This window comes from Mustela erminea, chromosome 18 (assembly GCF_009829155.1).
Source record: "Mustela erminea isolate mMusErm1 chromosome 18, mMusErm1.Pri, whole genome shotgun sequence".
Lineage (NCBI taxonomy): Eukaryota > Metazoa > Chordata > Mammalia > Carnivora > Mustelidae > Mustela > Mustela erminea.
In genome coordinates, this window is record NC_045631.1 from 46,192,633 (window position 1) to 46,212,983 (window position 20,351).

The 20,351-nt window shown below is 38.3% G+C and overlaps 1 protein-coding gene across 12 annotated transcripts in view; it reads left to right on the forward strand.

The window, feature by feature from the left end:
- TLK2 (tousled like kinase 2) overlaps positions 1-20,351 on the forward strand; it is a 114,765-nt gene that overhangs the window by 61,386 nt on the left and 33,028 nt on the right. For all 12 annotated transcript variants that reach the window (XM_032320170.1, XM_032320172.1, XM_032320167.1 and 9 more), the window contains 4 exons: positions 7,469-7,564; positions 8,774-8,866; positions 13,799-13,909; positions 14,864-15,000. In XM_032320170.1, the coding sequence (XP_032176061.1) occupies positions 7,469-7,564; positions 8,774-8,866; positions 13,799-13,909; positions 14,864-15,000 (437 nt within the window). The remainder of the gene's footprint in view (positions 1-7,468; positions 7,565-8,773; positions 8,867-13,798; positions 13,910-14,863; positions 15,001-20,351) is intronic.

The following is a 20,351-nucleotide window of genomic DNA, read 5'->3' on the forward strand; positions in this document are numbered from 1 at the left end:
TCAGGTTTTTTTAGTTATTGTCGCGTTACATGTGTGTGATACTGGGTTTTTTTATTTTAAGTATATATTCTAACTAATTTTCTGTTTTATAAATTATTCTAGAACTTGGAAACACGTAAAGTGCATTTATAATATTATGGTGGTTTTATTATTAGTCAAAGCATCGGATTCACCAAAAAAACCATCCTCGTTGTTGATTAGTTTTGAGCCATTGAGGCAGTTCCAGTTGTCAGGGTCTTCTGGATCTTCTTCTTCTTCTTCTTCTTCTTTTTTTAATGTCAGGTTTATTCTTTCTCAGTTCTACTCTCAATCTATAAGCCTATGCTTACTTCATTATCACAGTGTTAATTATCGTAGCTTTGTAGTAGTTAAGTTTTGAAATCACGAAGTGTGATTCCTTCAACTTTGTTCTTCAGGATTGTTTTGGCTGTGGGATACCTTGATTTCCATAAGAATTTTAGAATCCGGGCACCTGGACTCAGTGGGTTAAGCCTCTGCCTTTGGCTCAGGTCATGATCTCAGGATCCTGGGATCGAGCCCCACAGAGGTCTCTCAGTCCAGTGGGGAGCCTGCTTTCCCTTCTCTCTGCGCCTGCCTCTCTGCCTACTTGTGATCTCTCTGTCAGATTTAAAAAAAAAAAAAAAAAAAGTTTAAGAAAAAAAAAAGAATTTTAGGATCAGCTTTCCACTTTCTACAAACAAATCACCTAGGACTTACAGCAGTTATGCTCAATCTCTTGATCAGTTTGGGGAGTATTGCCCTCTTAAGTCTTTCATTCCATGGACATGAGATAACTGTCTACTTCTTTAGGTTCCTTTATTTTCTTTTAATAATGTTTGTACTTTTCAGTGTATAGATCTTGCCCTTTTGTTAAAATTATTTCTAAGTATTTATTCTTTTGATACTCTTGCAAATGGAATTTTCTTAATTTTATTTTCAGATTGCCCATTTTATTTATTTATTTGACAGACAGAGATTACAAGTAGGCAGAGAGGCAGTCAGAGAGGAGGAAGCAGGCTCCCTGCTCAGCAGAGAGCCCGATGCGGGGCTCCATCCCAGGACCCTGGGATCATGACCAGAGCCGAAGTAAGAGGCTTTAACCCACTGAGCCACCCAGGCGCCCTTTATTGGCCTTTTTAAAAAGATTTTGTTTATTCGTTGGATAGAGTGACCACTAGAGAGGGAACACAAGCAGGAGGAGTGGGAGAGGGAAAGCAGGCTTCGGGTTGAGCAGGGAGCCCGATGGGGGACTCCATCCCAGGATCCTGGGATCATGGCCTGAGCCGAAGACAGGTGTTTAGCCACCTTAGCCACCCATGTGCTCCTATGTATTGATCTTACATCGTGCATTCTTGCTGAGTTTGTGTTTTAGTTTTAATAATCTTTTTTAAAGATTTTTATTTATTTATTTGACAGAGATCACAAGTAGGCAGAGAGGCAGACAGAGAGTGAGGAGGAAGCAGGCTCCCTGCTAAGCAGAGAGCCTGATGCTGGACTCAATCACAGGACCCTGGGATCATGACCTGAGCCAAAGGCAGAGGCTTTAACCCACTGAGCCACCCAGGTGTCCCAGTTTTAATAATTTTTATGTAGGATTTTCTGTATACAGTATCATGTCATTTGCGAGTATAGTTTTACTTCTTCTTTTACAATCTAGATGACTTTTATTTTCTTCCTTAATTGCCCTCTAATACAATGTTGAATAGAAGTGGTTCAAGTGGACATCCTGTCTTGTCTTGTTCTTGATCATAGGAGGAAAGCATGTGATCTTTGACACTGTTATGTTAGCTGTATGTTTTTTTCAGAGATGCCTTTTTTGTGGTTGAAAAGGTTCCCTTCTATTCTTGAGTTTATTGAGTGTCTTTATCATGAAAGAGTGCTGGATCGGGGAAATACAAATCAAAACCACAATGGGATACCACCTCACACCAGTCAGAACAGCTAAAATTAACAAGTCAGGAAATGACAGATGTTGGCAAGGATGCAGAGAAAGGGGAACCCTCCTACACTGTTGGTGGGAATGCAAGCTGGTGCAGTCACTCTGGAAAACAGTATGGGGAGGTTCCTCAAAGAGTTGAAAATAGAGCTGCCCTACAACCCAGCAGTTGTACTACTAGGGATTTACCCCAAAGACACAAATGTAGTGATCTGAAGGGGCACCTGTACCCCAATGTTTATAGCAGCAATGTCCACAGTAGCCAAACTATGGAAAGAGCCCAGATGTCCATCAATAGATGAATGGATAAAGATGTGACGTACGTGTGTGTGTGTGTGTGTGTGTGTGTGTGTGTGTGTGTAGATGTGGGGATGTAAGTGTGTATGTACATACAAACAATGGAATATTACTCAGCCATCAAAAGAGAAATCTTGCCATTTGCAAGGACATGGTTGGAACTAGAGGGTGTTACGCTGAGCAGAATAAGTCAGAGAAAGACAATTACATGATTTCACTCATGTGGAATTTAAGATACAAAACCGGGAAGCACAGGGGAAGGGAGGGGGAAAATAAAACAAGATGAAAAAACAAAAATAAAAAAATGAAATCACAGAGGAAGACGAACCATAAGAAAGTCTAATCATAGGAAACAAAGTGAGGGTGGCTGGAGGGGAAGGGCGGGGAAGGGCAATGGGGTAACTGGGAGATGGACCTTAAAGAGGGCACATGATGTCCTGAGCCCATAAGACTGATAAATCACTGAACTCTGCCTCTGAAACTAATAATATACTGTATGTTAATGGAATTAAATTTAAAAAAATGGAAGAGTGCTGGATGCATTTTCTGTATCTGTTGAGATGATCATATGGTCATCTTTTTGTTCTTGAAGTCTGTCCACTATTTTTTTCTCCATTAATGCTGCTTGTCCTATAGTAGGCTTTTTGACTCTTAAAATGTGCCTTTTATCTCAGAGAAACTTTTATTTAATTCCTTTTATTTTATTCCTTGATTACTTCTTTCTCTTTGTTCTTTTCCTCTGGAAAGTCTGATAGACTGTTTTGGAGCCTCTGTGTTCACGTTTCTTAACTTTTCTTTCCTGTTTTGTTTGACTTTTTGTTTCATCTTCTGGGAGATTTTCTTGACATTGTCTTCCAGATGACTGATTCTGTTTTTAGCTAGTTCATTTTATTATTTAGCTAATCTGAATGTTCAGTTTTCAATTTTTGATAATCTTATTTTGTTAAGTTTATTTTTCATGTTCTTTGCCATTTTTTCATTTTTATAGCTGTAGCATCCCTTGGCCCTCTTTGAACGTACTTTTTATTTAAGAAATTTTTTTTTAATTACCTATTTTCTCTTGGATCTTTGTCTTTTCACGTTGGATTTTCCCTTTTGTGCTGTCGGTTTCTTGAAAATGTGTGTTTGGCTTTAGTTGAATGAATTAGGGTGGTTAATAGAGGTCGTTGGCATGGATTTTCCTGTGCAGGTAGGATTGTGCTGCTTCCCAAATGGTGGGCGGGCTGACTGTGAGTGTCTGGTAAACTGGGCAGAAAGACCAGCTCCTGTACAAGCATCAAGATAAGGAATGGGTAAACTCTTACTCTTTGAAGTACATTCCATTTCTTTCTCCATTAATTCATTTGTAGAAGGCAGGGGTACTGTACTTTCTTTGCTTTTCCCCTCAAGCCACAATATTCACAACAGGAGTCATCCCTCTCCTGGACCCACTTATTTTTCATTTTTAAATGTTTACTTTTTTTTTTTTCCAGTCTTGTTTAAGACATCTGTTTTTGTGCTTTGTCCTGGAGTCAGAAGTGGTAGTATCCAGGCCTTTCACTATGCAAGGAGGGCATCAAAGGGGACCTTTAGTGGACCTTATACATTTTAAATTTTGCGGTAATTGTCACATGGGTACTCCTGGTTTTTGCAAATGTCTCAGTGTAAAGCTTTTCAGAGCACCCTTGAAAAAACCCCGCCTGTTTCACTGGTGATGTTTTGAGCTATGAATTTCTTTATTTCACTTTTTCTGTCAGTTTGAACCCAGTAACTTCCAAATGTTTCTTAATATTTAAAATTTTTAAATATTTCTGATCCATGACTCTCTTGTTTCTTAGAGCTATTATGATTTCATCTTTAAAATATCTTTGCATATCAGGGGCGTCTAAGTGGCCCAGTCGATTAAGCATCTCGCTCTTGGTTTCAGTCAGGTCATGATCCTCAGGGTTGTGAGATCCAGCACCGCATCGGGCTTTATGCCGGGCTTGGGGCCTGCCTAAGATTCTCTATATGTCACTCCAAATTCCCCATCCCTCTCTCCCTCTGTATTAAAAAAAAAACAAAAAAACAAAAAACTTTGCCCATCAGTAGTTCTTTGGGAGATCCAATTTACCATCATGAATTTGAAGCCATTGTAGTTACGTAATAGGAGTAAAGAATATAGATATCTGGGGAGAATGTTTTGCGAGGTAGGGATTGGGCTAAATTTACAGCTACAAGTGGCCTGTTTAGCAAGGCCAGCAACTTCCGTTCCGATTTGGCAGATTGGAAGTTGTCTTTGTTTTCCAGTTTTGCATTTCTAGAGTTTAACCAGGAGCAGGCACAGAGGCACACAGTTAATACTGAATGAGTGATCAGAATTAGAGCATTTTGTCTCCTGTGGACTTGTCACAATAGTAGGCCCTTATATTACTGTAGTTCTTTTACCGTTTGAAGGCATTATTTTCATTTTTACTTATCATTGGGCTATTTGTATGTGTTTTTACAGAAAGCTTTCATTTGGAAACACCCCAGTGAATTACATTCTAGCACCCCGTTTGCTGGAAGAAAACTTAGAAATGAGCACTTGTAAAAAGGCATTTTAGCAAAGCTTGTGTACCAAAACCTACAAGTTGTAGAAGAGCCTTTTAGTTAGTCACGTGATTTTTAAAATTTTTTTTATTTTTATTTTTTTTAAGGGGATGGGGAGAGGATGAGGTGGGGCTCAGTGTCTGGACCTTGAGACACTGATGTGAGCTGAAATCAAGAGTTGGCTGCTTAACCCCAGGTGTCCCAGTCATGTGCTTATTGGCTTTTATTATAATTACAGTTCTAACAGTCATATTTATTTAGAAATACACTTTAAAAGGAGAGGATTATAAGAGCAATCTAATGATTACTGAAGGAGATGATGCTCCTGTAGTTCAGTATAACACTTGAGGTTCATAATGATGACCCTTATTAACTAGTAAGTTAAAAAAAAAAAAAAAAGATTTGCTGCATCATAGAGTAAAGAAGGTTTTCAGTTATTTGGACTTAGCTGCACCTGGCTCTCATCACAGCTCTAGCATGTACGGGCTCTGGATACTGTTCAGGCTCTCTGAGACTGGTTTCTCGGTTTTGACATCTTTGATCCCCACATCAGTCTTCTCCCTTCCCCTTGTGTTCCTGTATATATTCTGTCCCAGGAATGATCTGATTGTCTACTCTCCTTGACTGCTTATTTCCTTCAGATCGTAACTCTGAAGCTACTTCCCCCAGGAATTCATCCCTGACTCTGGATTAGATTATATGTCCTGTTGTATACTCTTACAGCACTTATCCCAGTTGGGATTTTGTGTTTATTGTATGATTATTTATTTAACAATTTCTTTCAACAAATTTTTACTGAGTGCTTAATAAATCCCGGGGATTGTGAGCTTTATTAAGGCAGGATAATGACTGGGCATGTGGGTTTTGTCTGTTTTACTTGGTCCTTGTATCCCTAATATCTAACATAGTGCTTAGACATAGGGAGTGAGCAGTTGCTGAATGAATAAATACAAATGGAGATAATACTGCCTACCCTCTTAACAAGGCTGTTGTGAGCCTTCAAAATGATTGTGTGTATGACGTGCCTATTAGCTTGCTTGTGGCCTGGTTGGGACAGTATCCCTGATTGTTAATGAGAGCCAGTCAGTCTGCTGTGGCCCTTGAGAATGGCTCTTAGGCATACAGGTAGCCCTTAATTCATGCTCTCCCATTTACTAGCTCTGTGACCCTGCAGAGGTGCTTAATATCTCTGATTTGCATTTTCTTTATCTAAAAATGGAAATAATAATAGCTACCTTATAGGGTTTTGTAAGGATTGGCCTGTGACCATCACAGTGAAACAGCAGACAGTACTTACTCAGTAGGTAGTGGGCATAGCATTGGTCCTATGTTAATGAATAAGAGAAATAGTTTAAGGAATATATAGACAGTATCAGAAAATTCACATGTGTGGAAACAATACATTCTCCGAGAGATGGTAGCAGTAATGTATTGCCATTAGCCCATAATCCTCAGAATATCCAATATTTCCCAATTATGTCTGTGATGGGTTGTATCGTGTTATGTTCAGTTTTGTTTTTAAGAGGATGGTGAGGGCAGTTGTGCCTGAGCAGCGCAGTCAAAGTGTTTGATTTCACCTCAGGTCACGATCTTGGGGTCCTGGGATCAAGCCCCACACCGGGTTCCGTGTCCAGCAGGGAGTCCGCTTGTCCCTCTCCCTCTGCCTCCATCCCCTACTCCCATCATTCTCTCTCTCTCTCTCTCTCTCTCAAATAAATAAAATCTTAAAAAAGTAGAAGGACTTTTGGGAGTATGATTATATATTCCTAAATAGTTGAATTATATTAAGACTTAAGGCTCCTTGGGGTACCTGGGTTGCTCAGTTGGTTAAGCATTTGCCTTCGTCTCAGGTCATGATCTCAGGTCCAGGGATCAAGCCCCACGTTGGGCTCCCTGCTCGTGGGGACCCTGCTTCTCCCTCTCCCTCTCTCCCTCTCCCTCAATTGCTCCCTCTGCTTCTGCTCTCTTGCGCTGTGTCAAATAAAATCTTTAAAAAAAAAAAAAAAAAGAGTTAAGTTTTCTGAATTTTAAAATGTCTTAGAATGCCCTGTCACTTGTGTATGAAAGTTACACTCAGCAAGTGACAATATTGGAAATCATCCTGGATTTTTGGACCAGTGTGTGCTCATGGATAATGTCTGTGGATTTAGAAGATTATTCTGAAGAGTAGTTCGCAGCTCGTTCTTCCCAGAGTGTCCCAGGCATCCCCTGTGCATTGGATGCTTTGCCAGCCTTTTCTGACAAAAGCACATTGCCGTAGAAGTGAAAAGGACATGTTATTACAGGAATAACTTTTAATTTTCTCTAATTTACATATTTAAAAATTCACTTGGGAACATTTGATACTTCAGACTATCTACAGGGACATGATCCATGCTATCATGTTAAACCTTGCTTCTCATTTAAATTGTTTCACTTTCATCTTGGCTGCATGGCCCTGACTCCTGACTTCTATCAGAAGGAATTCGTTTTGTTTGCATTCCTACACATGTTTGTGGAGGGGGATGCCTAGCTGGCTCAGTTGGTGGAACAAGTGCTTCTTGATCCCAGGTTTGTGAGTTCAAGCCCCGCATTGGATATAGAGAATATTTTTTTAAAAAAATAATCTAAAAAAACGAAACAACAAATGTCTGTTGAGAAAGATGCAAAACTTTCTAGTGATTGGTTGATATACCTTTATTACAGGCTCAGCAAAATAGTCCCTCCTCTACGGGATCTGGCAACACAGAGCATTCCGGCAGCTCCCAAAAACAGATCTCCATCCAGCACAGACAGACCCAGGTAGGTCAGTGGTCAATACACAGAGGAAAAGATGTGCTTAGGAATAAATGCTAACCACATAATACAGTCTGTGAGTCCTCTCTTTGTCTTTCCTTGATTTCTCCAACTTTACCTCATTATTTTTGTGTATTATACTCAGAACTTGCCTTTTGAGTATTAAAAGTCTTTTGGAAGGTGCTTTAACTTTTTGAGGTGTTTCTTTACCATTCTAATGTGTTGCAGAGAAATGCTTGTACTGTAGCATGGTATTGAGGAAAGAGCACTTGCTTTGGATACTATCCTATAGGCCTGAGTTTGAATTCTGGCTCTGCAACTAACACTGTTTTTTGGGGCCTCAGTTCTTGAATACAAATCGTCTGTAGAATGTGGTTGATTCTAGTTCTCTCAGACAATGTATACAAAATGCTTATAAGGGCAGTGCTTAGAATACAATTCAGTGAATGTTAATTCCCTACTTTATGAAAGTAGTTTATTGATTCCTTTTACCTGTTTATTTGACAGGACCTAGCTTGACTCCTTTTAACATGTGGCACACCAACATAATTTCCTTCTTAAATAGTTTTCAGAATCTCTTTTTAATTTAGAGAATGTTGTGAACATTCAAAGTTAGTATCTGAAAAGGATAGTGGATACATCCTCCATTCTGTAGTATTGAGCTAGCCAAATAGAACACCGTGTTTGCTAGAAGCCTCCTGGCAGTGTGTTGCCTTCAAGACAAAATGCTTGGCAATATAGGAGACTTTCTTAAATCTTAAGAGCTATACAACCTTCAGAAGTAGATTTTAATTTTATTTGAATGATCAGCTTTTGGACAGTTGAACAGACCTGATTCAGAAAACTTAATTTCTCGCCGTCTGATTGTTCTTTGTTTCCACTAGATGGCGTGTTAGTTCTTTAGAGATTTGGGTCCTCCCTCCTCTGAACTCCTTTTCTATTCAAAGTTAGTTTCATTTCTAGAGTAGTTTGTTTCTGTATTGCTCAATGCACGGTCATTTGAGAATTCGTATATTTGATACCAGAGTTGAAGTGCAGGTGTAGCAAAATGCAAGGTTTAAAGAATGGGTGAGGAAAGCAGATTTAATTTCTTTAGCCATGTGATTCCAGGCTATCTGTATTAGTAAGTGCTTTTTCCCCCCGGAAGAGTAATGAGAAAAGTATGATGACATGTAATATTTTGAGACTAATCTTAATTTTTTTCTCTTTGTATAGTCTGACCTCACAATAGAAAAAATATCTGCACTAGAAAACAGTAAGAATTCTGACTTAGAAAAGAAGGAGGGAAGAATAGATGATTTGTTAAGAGTAAGTATTAAAATGTGGTAAGAGATTTTATAACAAGCCCCGATACTATGAATATTCGGATTATGCACATACCATAATTACTGTCAGCAAATAACAAAGTTAGTAACATTTGGATATTTTCCTTTAATCTGAGGGAATCTGAGTAGGAAATAGGATCAAACCTGTATTCTAAGCTCTATCTTTAAATTGGAAATCTTATGTTGTAGGATTTTAATATTTAAATATATACTAGAGAAATAGATACATGGAGTAGTGTATTTCATCTGGAACAGTGGGAATCAACATAAAATATTGTTTTTCTGTTCAGAGAAGTTTTGGTAATATTCTTGAATTTTTAAAACTTATTTCACAGGTACTTTTCAGCCCTGCTTTTTGTATTTTAGGTCTTTTATGAATATTTGTCTAAAGGTTTTTGTGCTTACAAGAAAAACTTCAAAAATAACCTAATCTGGAATTTAAAAGATTCTTCTAGGAAATACACGATGATATTTTAAAAATATACTTTTAATATGCAACTAGCATACTGACTGACCCATTCCTTAATAAAAACTTGTTTTTTTTATTTTAAAAGGAGTCTGTGCTCTTTATAATACATTTAGAGAGCACCGAGAAATACGACACCCATAATTCTGTTAACTGAGTAGAACATTTGGTACATTTCCTTCAGTAATTTTGAGTCATTGGTAGTATGTGTTGCATATATACATACATATAAATGCGTATATAAATAAGTCTTACTGATTTATAAGTAAAATTGATTAACAAGTTTATCTTCTGCAGTGATTTACAAAGGTGTAGGTTTGATCATCATTTGTACTAACACAGTTTTCCAGCTGGCTCCATGGGGCCCTGAAGATGTTGTTGGAGGAGCTTCCAGGGCTCCCATGACACACCTGGGTGCAGATTTGCAGTCTTACTGGGCAAGACTGTTTGAAGAAATTCATATTTATTAATAAAAATAATAAAAGTCACTGTATTTGTGATTATCTCTCTCCAGAAAATTTTACCTGTTTCTGTAATTACCAAATATAGTAAAAAGTACTGTGTTTGACTCGCACTCTATAAAAACTGGAATTGAGCACATATCTAAAACATAAGCCCAGTCTGAGTAACATCTGATGTTTTGAGATTATTATTAAATTATTTTAATAGTTTATATAAGAATAATTCCTACATTACAAGCAGTTTTATGACCTAATTTACAATAATTAGTTACACATGTAAAACTCACTGGCTTTTTTTTTTTTAAATCACAGTTTTTGTCTTCTTACTTTTAGTTGACTGGCATACATTTTAAGTAATTATTTTTCAAGAAGGATATATCAGTGTTAAGTTTTTTATTTCCTTGTAGATCTGAGAATTCTTTCTCTTATCTTCCTGTGTAAAAAGTGTTCCTTTCGTGTCATAACCTGTTAGGCTTCTCCTCTTACCTCCAAATTGTAACACATACATATATATAGGTGTGTGCACCTTTTACTTTTTTTTTTTTTTTTTTTTTTTAGTATTTACTGTTTCTTTCTGAGAAGACTGTGACCGAAGGAACAAACTGTAGTCTGTTTTCTGTGATGATTATAGTACCGTCATCCCGTATTTTTGTATTTCAAAAAATTTTGCCAGGGTACATCTACACATAGGTCTCTAAATTTTTATTCTGGAAATGTGCGGTTATGCTTAATTTTTGCCTCTTTCTATCTTAAGTTGGCCTCTTGCTTGGTTTCTAGCTTGAATCCCGGATCTCTTCCCTTTATTTCTGTCACTTCAAGTCTTACTTAATATGATTGATCTTCTTTTCTGAATCTCATTAAACATTAGTTTATCTTCCTTACATTTTCTGCTGTTTACTCTCTCATGTCAATTTTGATTCTGTTATTTACATTTTTAGTTTACTTTTTCCCCCTATGTAATTCACTTATTCTATGTTGTGCATTCTTTATGGTTTTTGCCTGTGACTTCATAGACTCCACGTCTTTTTGTGTTTTATGGACTATGAGAAGCTGCATTCTAAAATGTTCCTTTGATTCTTTAGGGAGATCATGTTCATGATTCTCAAGCTGATCACTTTCCTCACTCAGAAGTATCTGTACTTAGGTCTGTTCTTCTGGTTATTTCCTTTGTTCTATCTTTCCATGAGGAGAGGCACGTTTAGACTCAGTACTTACCTTCCATCTTTCATTGTTAGCATCTGTGCTTGCTTGGGGTTGCTCTTATTCCTGTTTTTGTTCATTTCATATGGGTGCTGCTTGAATTGCCAAGATTTTAATTAGGTAGATTGTGGGTTTAAAGAGCTCGTAGCCCAATTTCAGTATTGATGGGTTTTTGTCCAGAGAAGCTGCGCTGGACTGAAAAAGGATCATGGGCTCATCTTTCTTCACCTGACTGTTAAGATGGATTATATGAACAGCTTGAATCCTGACTTAGTACTGTTTTTGAATTTTAAAAAGATGTCTGCTTTCATTTTCTAGGAAACCGTATGTTCCCTTTACTCACCATTCCCTACCTTCTACTCCCTTGTTTTCTGAAGGGTGTAGTCTTTGGCTGTAGAACAATACCAAAGGAATGGCGGTGTCAAAAAGGAGGACACTGAAGGCAGCTGCCATATTTTTTAAGTTGATTAGAATTTGTGTTTCTGATCTGGAAAGCAGGGAATGAGTGCTCCTTATGTCTCCTTTTAGGCAGGCATGGGTGGTTCATTGGGGTTTTCCATTTTGGTGAGATGTTAAATAAGGCTGCATCAGGAGGTAGGTAGGTGCTGTTTTAAATCTGAATACAGGGCGCCTGGGTGGCTCAGTGGGTTAAGCCGCTGCCTTCGGCTCAGGTCATGATCTCAGGGTCCTGGGATCGAGTCCCGCATCGGGCTCTCTGCTCAGCAGGGAGCCTGCTTCCCTCTCTCTCTCTGCCTGCCTCTCCATCTACTTGTGATTTCTCTCTGTCAAATAAATAATAAAAATAAAATCTTTAAAAAAAAAATAAAAATAAATAAATCTGAATACAAAGTTGGTAGTGCTAGAAAACCACAAAAATTTAGAGTTCTTAAAATTTTATTGTATTTTGGTACACCTGGATGGCTCAGTTGGTTAAGCGTCTGCCTTTGGCTGAGGTCATGATCTCAGGGTCCTGGGATCAAACCCCCCATTAGGCTCTCTGCTCGGTGGGGTTTCTGATTCTCCCTCTCACTTTCCCTCTGTGCTTTCCTTCTCTCTATCAAATAAATAAAATCTTTAAAAAAAATTTTTTTTTATTGTATTTTATTATTTATTTATTTGAGAGAGTAAGTGTGTGTGCCCACGAACAGGGGTTGGGTGGGGAGAGGAAGGGAGGGGAGAAAGAGAATCTTAAGCAGCCTCCATGCCCAGTATGGAGCCTGACACGGGACTTGGTCTCAGGACTCTGCGATCATGACCTGAGCTGAAAGGAGTCAGCCCTCAACTGACTGAGCCACCCAGGTGCCCCTTAAAATTTAATTTAATTTTATTTACTTGTTTATTTATTTTAAAGTAAGCTCTACACTCAACGTGGAGCTTGAAAGAGTTGTTACATGCTCTGTAGACAGAGCCATCCAGGCACCCTTAGAGTTCTGAAAAGTTTAAATAAGCTACCAGAGATTGATTCCATACATTTGATTATAGATTTTAAGGGAATCCTCGCCCTCCAAAAGGAGATTGAATTTTATGTGAATATTACATAGTCTTTGTCTTACAGATACTTTTTCTTTCTTTTTTTTTTTTTTTTTTTAATTTTATTTTTAAGCGATCTCTACACCAACATGGGGCTCGAATTCACAACCCTGAGATGAGGCAGCTCAGGCTCTGCCAACTGAGCCAGCCAGGCACCCTGTAGATTCTTTATTGTGAATTAGTCACATTTATGCAAATGTACTTGTACTTTGCCTTTGATAGAGTGGTCCATAGAAGTTTATACAAAGAAGTGATAGAAATTATACATATGAGTAGAAATTGGAGGTGGAAGCTGTTGTACACTGATCACTTTACAAATGAAGCTGTAATGTCTCAAAAATTGTGTGTGCTGTAGTAGCTTCCATTTGTGCTTTTTACTGTTTCAGAAACACATCATATGATTGGGAAATACCAGATCTTTTTTTTTTTTTTTTTCACAACTCAAGGACATTATTATAAAGTAGCATTTATTTGCTGAAAGAGTAGAGATCTTTTGTTAATATAAGAATAAGTTTAAAAAAATTGCAAGTCAGGATTGAACTTGGGTTAGTGGTTCTTCCCTTCTCTGTTATTGCAAGAGGTTTGACTTTTTTCAAACTATTCAGCCCATCATTCTGACCACAGCTAAATTAACTGTGTATTTACATTCTTGCATTCTTGAGAACTAGGGCCTCGTTTTCATCTTGTTTGTTAGTTCTGTCTTGTGCGGCCATGGGTGTGTCTGGCTTCTCTGGTAAGAAACATTTATGTAAATTCATGTCCCTTTTTCGTTGGAAACAAGAATAGAAAAACAAAGAATAATTGACCATAAGAACATTTTGTGGTTTCTTTTTTAAATTCTGTAATTTTTTTGTATTTAATTATCCTTTGTAAATATTCTGTGAGTGCTGCTAAAGTATTTCATCACCTTTGAATATATTTTAAATATCTCAGTTGTAGGTTTCTTACTTTGCGACAGTTTAGGTATATGTGATGTGCTGGATTTACTTATAACTGCCTTTTGAGAGGAGTAAAACATGATCAGTAGAAAAACATGCCCACTTGTAGTAACAATTCGTCTTACTTAAATAGGTAAGTTTAGGAAGAGAGACTAAAGGAATGAAGTATTTGTTTTTTAAATCTAATTACTCTTAGCTCTTTGAACGTTAATTTTGCTTTTGATTGAGCAACAAGAAATTATATTTGGACTCCTTAAAAACTGCTTTTATATTCACCTATCTTCCTTGGAGCTAATTTTAAAAATGTTTCACCCTTGAAGGCCAATTGTGATTTGAGGCGACAAATTGACGAACAGCAAAAGATGCTAGAGAAGTATAAAGAACGATTAAATCGATGTGTGACGATGAGCAAGAAACTCCTTATAGAAAAGGTGAGTGTCATGGTGGCCTGAACCCCGCGTCCCTGGGTGCTCAGGGGGTGGCATTGCTGGGGCTCCTTCTCACCTGAGGTGAAAATACTTTGAAGTACGGCTTTTTAGGAGAAGACGTCATACAATTTGACAGAATTCTTTCTTACATGAACATTGGCGCAAGCATCCAGAATGATAACTGGGGGGATTGTTTTTGGTTGTGCCTTGATTGGCATGTGATGATTGAGCAGGGACCGCTTGGCCAAGTTGAATTTATTTGCGGTGTCACTCTCCTACATTCTTCCATTCATCCTGTCATTTGGATTGCATATCCTATTACTGTTGCAAATGCTTAGCAGTAGTTACATTTCCATTTTAGAGATGATATTTGGAGTAACACGTATCTAGTAATGCGATAATTAAGTGCTTTTTTGTGCTTTAATACAAATTAAGTTGACATATACTTGAATGTGACTACTTTAATTGGCTGTTTTTTTTATTACAGTAATTGATTAGTTGTGACTGTAGTAGTTTTTAGTAACTTTCTTACAAGTTTTTTTTTTAAATTATATCTCTAGTACATATTTATTTTCTGTTGAAAAATAGCAGTACTGCTAATGAAATAAATTATTACAGGCTAAAGGTTTCCATCAGATTGTGATTACTTCTGCTGAAATCTCGAGAACGCTGTTAAAAAGGCGGGAACACTGATAAAAGGGAGGTGGGTTATCTTATTGGTGTCAGAGATACTGAGGAGAACGTTGACTCAGCCTCTAATTCATTAATTTTATAGAAAGGAAACCCCTTTTCTTTATTAATACAGAGAATTTCTTTAAAGTTTTAGGGTACTTCCTAAAGACCACATAGGGTCAGCCAGTTGTACTAAACTTTGATCACTATAGTGTGGAACGTAAACACTGTGCCCTGAGTTCTCATCGGAGAATACAGTTCTTTTCTGTTTGTCCTTTCTCCAAGTCAAAACAAGAGAAGATGGCGTGTAGAGATAAAAGCATGCAAGACCGCTTGAGATTGGGACACTTTACCACCGTTCGACATGGGGCCTCTTTTACTGAACAATGGACAGATGGTTACGCTTTCCAGAACCTTATCAAGTAAGTGAACTGCAGTGATTAAGTTGAAAAGTTGCTTTAAGTTTTCTGTTACTGTAGTCAGTAAAAAGAATAGTTGTGGGGGGCACCTGGGTAGCTCAGTCGGTTAAGCATCTGCCTTTGGCTCAGGTCATGGTGCTGGAGTCCTGGGATGGAGCCCCACGTCAGGCTCTCTGCTCAGCGGGGAGTCTGCTTCTCCCTGTCACTTAGCCTCTGTGCTTTCCCTCTCTCCCTTTCAAATAAATAGATAAATCTTTAAAAAAAAAAAATCTAGTTATGTTAGTCCTCTTTTCATTCAGCTTTAGTCCCTACATGTGTAAAGAAATGTAGGGAATGAGGGGAAGTCCTGGAAAAAAATGACATAAGTCATCAGAGAAATAGTAAATGCGTTCTACATTAAAGTCTAAAAGAATCAGAATTGGGGGTGCCCACGTGGCTTAGGGTGAAATGTCTGCCTTCTGCTTAGGTCATGACAGTAGAGTCCCAGGATTGAGCCCCACATCAGGCTCCCTCCTCAGCAGGGAGTCTCCTTCTCTCCCTCTCTCTTTATCTCTCTCTCTCTCTCAAAGTAATAAATAAAATTTTAAAAAAAATAGCAATTGCTGAAGTTAAGGAAGAAAAATGTAGAACTTGACTTTAAATTATGTAATTTATGGATTTTCATGAGGAGTCAGTAAGCATATTGATTCTGGGCCCACAGATAAATGAAATGGGCAAGGACCTAAGGAAGAATGTCCTGAGTTAGGTATAAAACAAAATAAAACCCAAGAAGAACATTACAAGATATGCCCTTGAGGCCCTTTAAGGAGACCGTTTCCTGTCATTTGATAGTGGCTCCCTCAAAGGCAGGGGCTAAGCCAGTGGTCAGGCTGGGGGCCTGCCACAGTGTGCGACTGTCAACGATTTGGAATCTTTTTAAGATTTTATTTATTTGGCACAGAGAGAGGACACAAGTAGGCAGAGAGGCTGGAAGGGTGGTGGGGGGGAACAGGCTCCCTACCGAGCAAAGAGCCTGATGGGGGAGCTCGATCCCAGGACCGTGAGATCATGACCTGAGCCAAAGGCAGAGGCTTAACCCACTGAGCCACCCAGGCGCCCCAGCAATTTGGAATCTTAAGCACTCTTTCACTTTATCATAACTTTGGTTTGAAACATTGAAGTATTTACTTCAAGGAGAGAATTGACATTTAAGATCCTAATATTTCAACTATGTAAATAGCAAATACTAGCTCTGGACTTAAAAAAATATGTATCTTTAGGTTATAATACCTTTTGGTATATCTAACTTATTTACCTTTATTCGTTAGATTATTTTCATCTGAGACTAGGGGGAAGGGCATTGTGTTTTTAATCGTGGGCTCTTAGACTTTTGATCTGGAGGTCACCGTGAATTGGAGGGTTCCATAGACTGCTTTTCCTTTTTTCCTTCTTGAAGTAACTTACTGAGCAGTGAGTGAGTGGAGAGTGTGGAACTCCTTTAATAGTAATGAAACTTAAAGAAATAACAAATTTGTATCTGAAATAAAGTACAGATATTGATCTTACTAATAATATCTCTGGATTGCACGTTAGCAGTCAGTGTTTTATATGTGCTACATAACCTCCCTTTGGCTTAGGTATGTCTTTGCCTCACACGAGTACCTTGAGTATGTGTAATTTGGGTGTGGTAAGAGGCTGGCCCTTGAGTCAGAGATGTAGTACCCAGGAAGAAAAACAAAGCCTTTCAAGTTGGGCGAGTGCCAGAGGCTCAGCACGACATCTCTTCCAAGTGCTAAGCAAAGGTTGCTGGCAAGAGCAAAAAGGCACCAGGGTGGTGGAAATGGCTGCTGTACTGTGGCATGACCCCCTGACCAGGTCATGCAGATTGCCCTGAAATTGGCACACCATCCAGTTTCATTAGAGTGGGACCTGAAGATACATCCGCAGTACTGACCAAAGCCACCTAGTGCTCAGACCGAGTCCCAGATGTGATGGTGCCTCCTGCCAGTCTTTGACAGTGGTTACTTTTTAGATGGCGGTCTCTAAAATGTCAGAAGACTTGGACTGAAAATGATAGTGTGCTTGTATAGAGATATAAAATGTAATTACCTTTTTTTTTTTTTTTTTTAAAGAAGTGCTCACAGTTTTAGCTGATAGCAGTATTTTATCTTTATACTCTAAGCAAGTCCCTGAGGCCCAGAAGGTTCTGGAAATTACACAGAGTATAAAACGGTGACTTTGCTATAGAGCCATGAGAGCAATTGGGACTGTCTAAATGAGATACTTGACTAGGGATTGTTCCTCCCAAGTGGATAGCATTTTTTTGTTCATAGTTTTAGGTCCTGTAAATTAAAGAATACCCATCACTTTTCTTGTGAAACTGTTTCTGGCTAGTGTCTACTAATTAGAGGTATTTTATTTTCTAGAGTTTCACTTTAATAAATTAATTCCTTTTCAGTTTTAATGCAGAAGTTGAAATTCTTCCGTTGTAAAGGTTATATTTGATATCTTCATAAATGATTATTCTCTGTGTATAAGTAACTCCATGATAAATAGTTTGGTTAAAATGATGTCTAAAAATATGTGCATTTGTTTTTTAATACCTCTCTTTCTGGCTATGTACAGTATGGTTGGAGTCTGGAATATAGTTTTCTGTTGAAGGTGCCTGTATTCACTTCTTAGAGTTACTGTAACAAAATACCATAAATTAGGCAGTTTGAAACAGTATAAACTTAGTCTCTCACAGTTCAGGTGGGAAATCCAAACCTGAGGTGTTGAAAGACTGTACTTCCTCCAAAGCCTCTAGGGAGGATCATTCTTTGGCATTCTGTGGCCTGGGGGAGCATGGCTTTGATCTCTGCCTCCATCTTCACTCAGTGTTTCCCCTGTGTGTCTCTGTGTCTTCTCTCCCTTTGTATGGACACCAGTCATACTGAATTAAAGGACCTACCCCACTCGGGTCTGACCTCATTTTAACTAATAAGTTCTTCGATGACCCTACCTCCAAAGGTTATAATCTGAAGTCATGGGGATTAGAACTTTAACATGTCTTTTTAGGAGACCTATTTCAGCCTGTAGTGGTGCCTAAGGCTGATTGTCTTGTTTTCTCTTAGAGGTAATAATGGCTTTTTAAATAGGGTTATTTAGATTTGAGAGTGAGATGGATTTATCAGCTCATCAACACCTCTGTAAAAGATAGTGGAAGTAGTCTTTCCATAGGTGATGAGTGGCAGTCATTCTCTTAAATTGATGCAGTGCAAGAAATATTTAAGGATCATTTCTGAAAGGCACCGTCATAAGTATTGGAGGTATAAGGCTTGATAAGACATGTTTTTTTTCTAAGAGAAGTTACAGTTACTGATAGAATTCCCAACTTCACTCCCAAAATAAACCCTAAATGAAGTATCACTGATGGAACTATCTTTAGATTTTTATTTGCAGGTGGAAGTAGCTAAATGCTTTCAAGAACATCAAGAATTAATGTAGGAATCATTTTTCTATATAATCGTGATCCCTGGCGCATCCATTTTCACATTCCAGCAAATGCTCTCGTTCTTAGAATATGTGGTTTACGATTTCCCCAAGTTTTAGCATCATTGTACCCTGTCTTTATGCTTTATATATATGATGGCTGTGGGCCCCTTTCTTGGTGGGTCTCCGAAGATCAAATTTTTGGATTCTTGACTAGAACCAAGAGTAAATTAGTTTTATTTTATGCTTAATAAAGGTGACCGCTAAAAATCTCAATCTTCCAAAGCAGCTGGTCTTCAAAGACAAAAATATGTGGCTTTCCACTAGCCCACTGTAGTTTATGTGTTGTATGGTTATCTCCAGAGAGTTCACTGTGCCTCGCACTGATACCCGTGAAAAGATAGAAAAGGAGCTAAAGATACTTTACCAGTTTTTTGATTGGGAAACTCCTCTTGAGAGACTGTTCTGAGATCCTTGAAGACATTCACTGAGTCAGAGGATGATTTTGATTTTACCTGAGGATTCTAGTCTCAGACCAGAATTCTTTCAAGCCATATACATGTATTTTGGTTAGGAGGCATATCTTTAGTGATAGTAAAAAGTTCTTTTTCAGACTAACAGAAAACTCTCTGATTTCCTTTCTGTTGTTAAATTGATGTTAGTGACCAGCTCATTCTGATCCCAATGGGATTGTATTATCAGATGAATGGATTTTTAATTTACAATGCTTGGATTAGGTTAATCTTGCTTACAGTATTGTTCTTACAGATAATGGGAGCATAAACTGTGGGCATCCACCATGGAATATAGTCTGGTTCTTCTGGTTGCCATTCTTCCTAGAAAAATACGTGGAGTCTAGGGAAGGTCAAGAGACCCAGTACTACAGTGTTCAGGGAAGAGGGTTGAAGAGATTTCATTTGAAAATAGGTTAGAAACTTAGATTCCATTATTCTGCAGAAATGAAGGTGGGATCAAGGAAAGGAGGTAGGAGAAACATAGTAAAGAGAGAAGGAGAAGGGAGCTAGCATTTAATTCTCAACCAGGGTAGGTTATTTAAAGATTTTAGTCTTTTAAATGGTTAGTCCCAAATCTTGGTGTATTTTTAATATGCCAGGTCTCCAAACCTTAATATCTGTTAGGCATACATGAAAGAAAGTGGTTTTCTTTTTAAATATTTTATTTGTTTATTTGACAGCTAGAGAGAGAGCACAAGTAAGCAGAGTGGCAGGGAGATGGGGAGAGAGAGAAGCAGGCTCTCTGCTGAGAGCCTGATGCGGGGCTCGATCCCAGGACCCTGGAATCATAACCCGAGCCGAAGGCAGCCGCTTAACCAACTGAGCCACCCGGGCGCCCCGAAAGTGGTTTTCTTATATTGGTATTTTTACTGAGTCCCTGAGTCCTAATTTGCAAGTGGGCTTATTATAGAAAATTCTGACTTCTTACTAGGAAATCCTCTAATGGTGGCGGTGGTAGATATCTGAAGAATCTTTATATGTTTTTTATGAATTCATTTTATGTCCCATTCCCTAGGTTTTTATGAGTTGCAAGGCCTCATTATGCTTTCTCTGAATGTATTTGTTTTTGAAAAACTTAGTTTAGGGGCTCCTGGGTGCTCAGTCTGTTAAGGGTCCTGGGATCAGGTCCCACATCAGGCTCCTGGCTCAGTGGGGAGCCTGCTTCTCCTTCCCCCTCTGCAGCTCCCTCTGCGTGTACTCTCTTGTTCTCTCTCTCTCTCTCTGACAAATAAATAAATCTTTTTTAAAAAATGAAAGTAAATTCCACCTTGAGTCGGAAAATAAGGTCATAGTGGAAATTGGATATTGTTCCTACCTACTTTCCTGGTCTGAGAATAATCATGATTTCTGTCTTAAAGCACAGACTCCTACCCCAAAAAATCTTTCTGT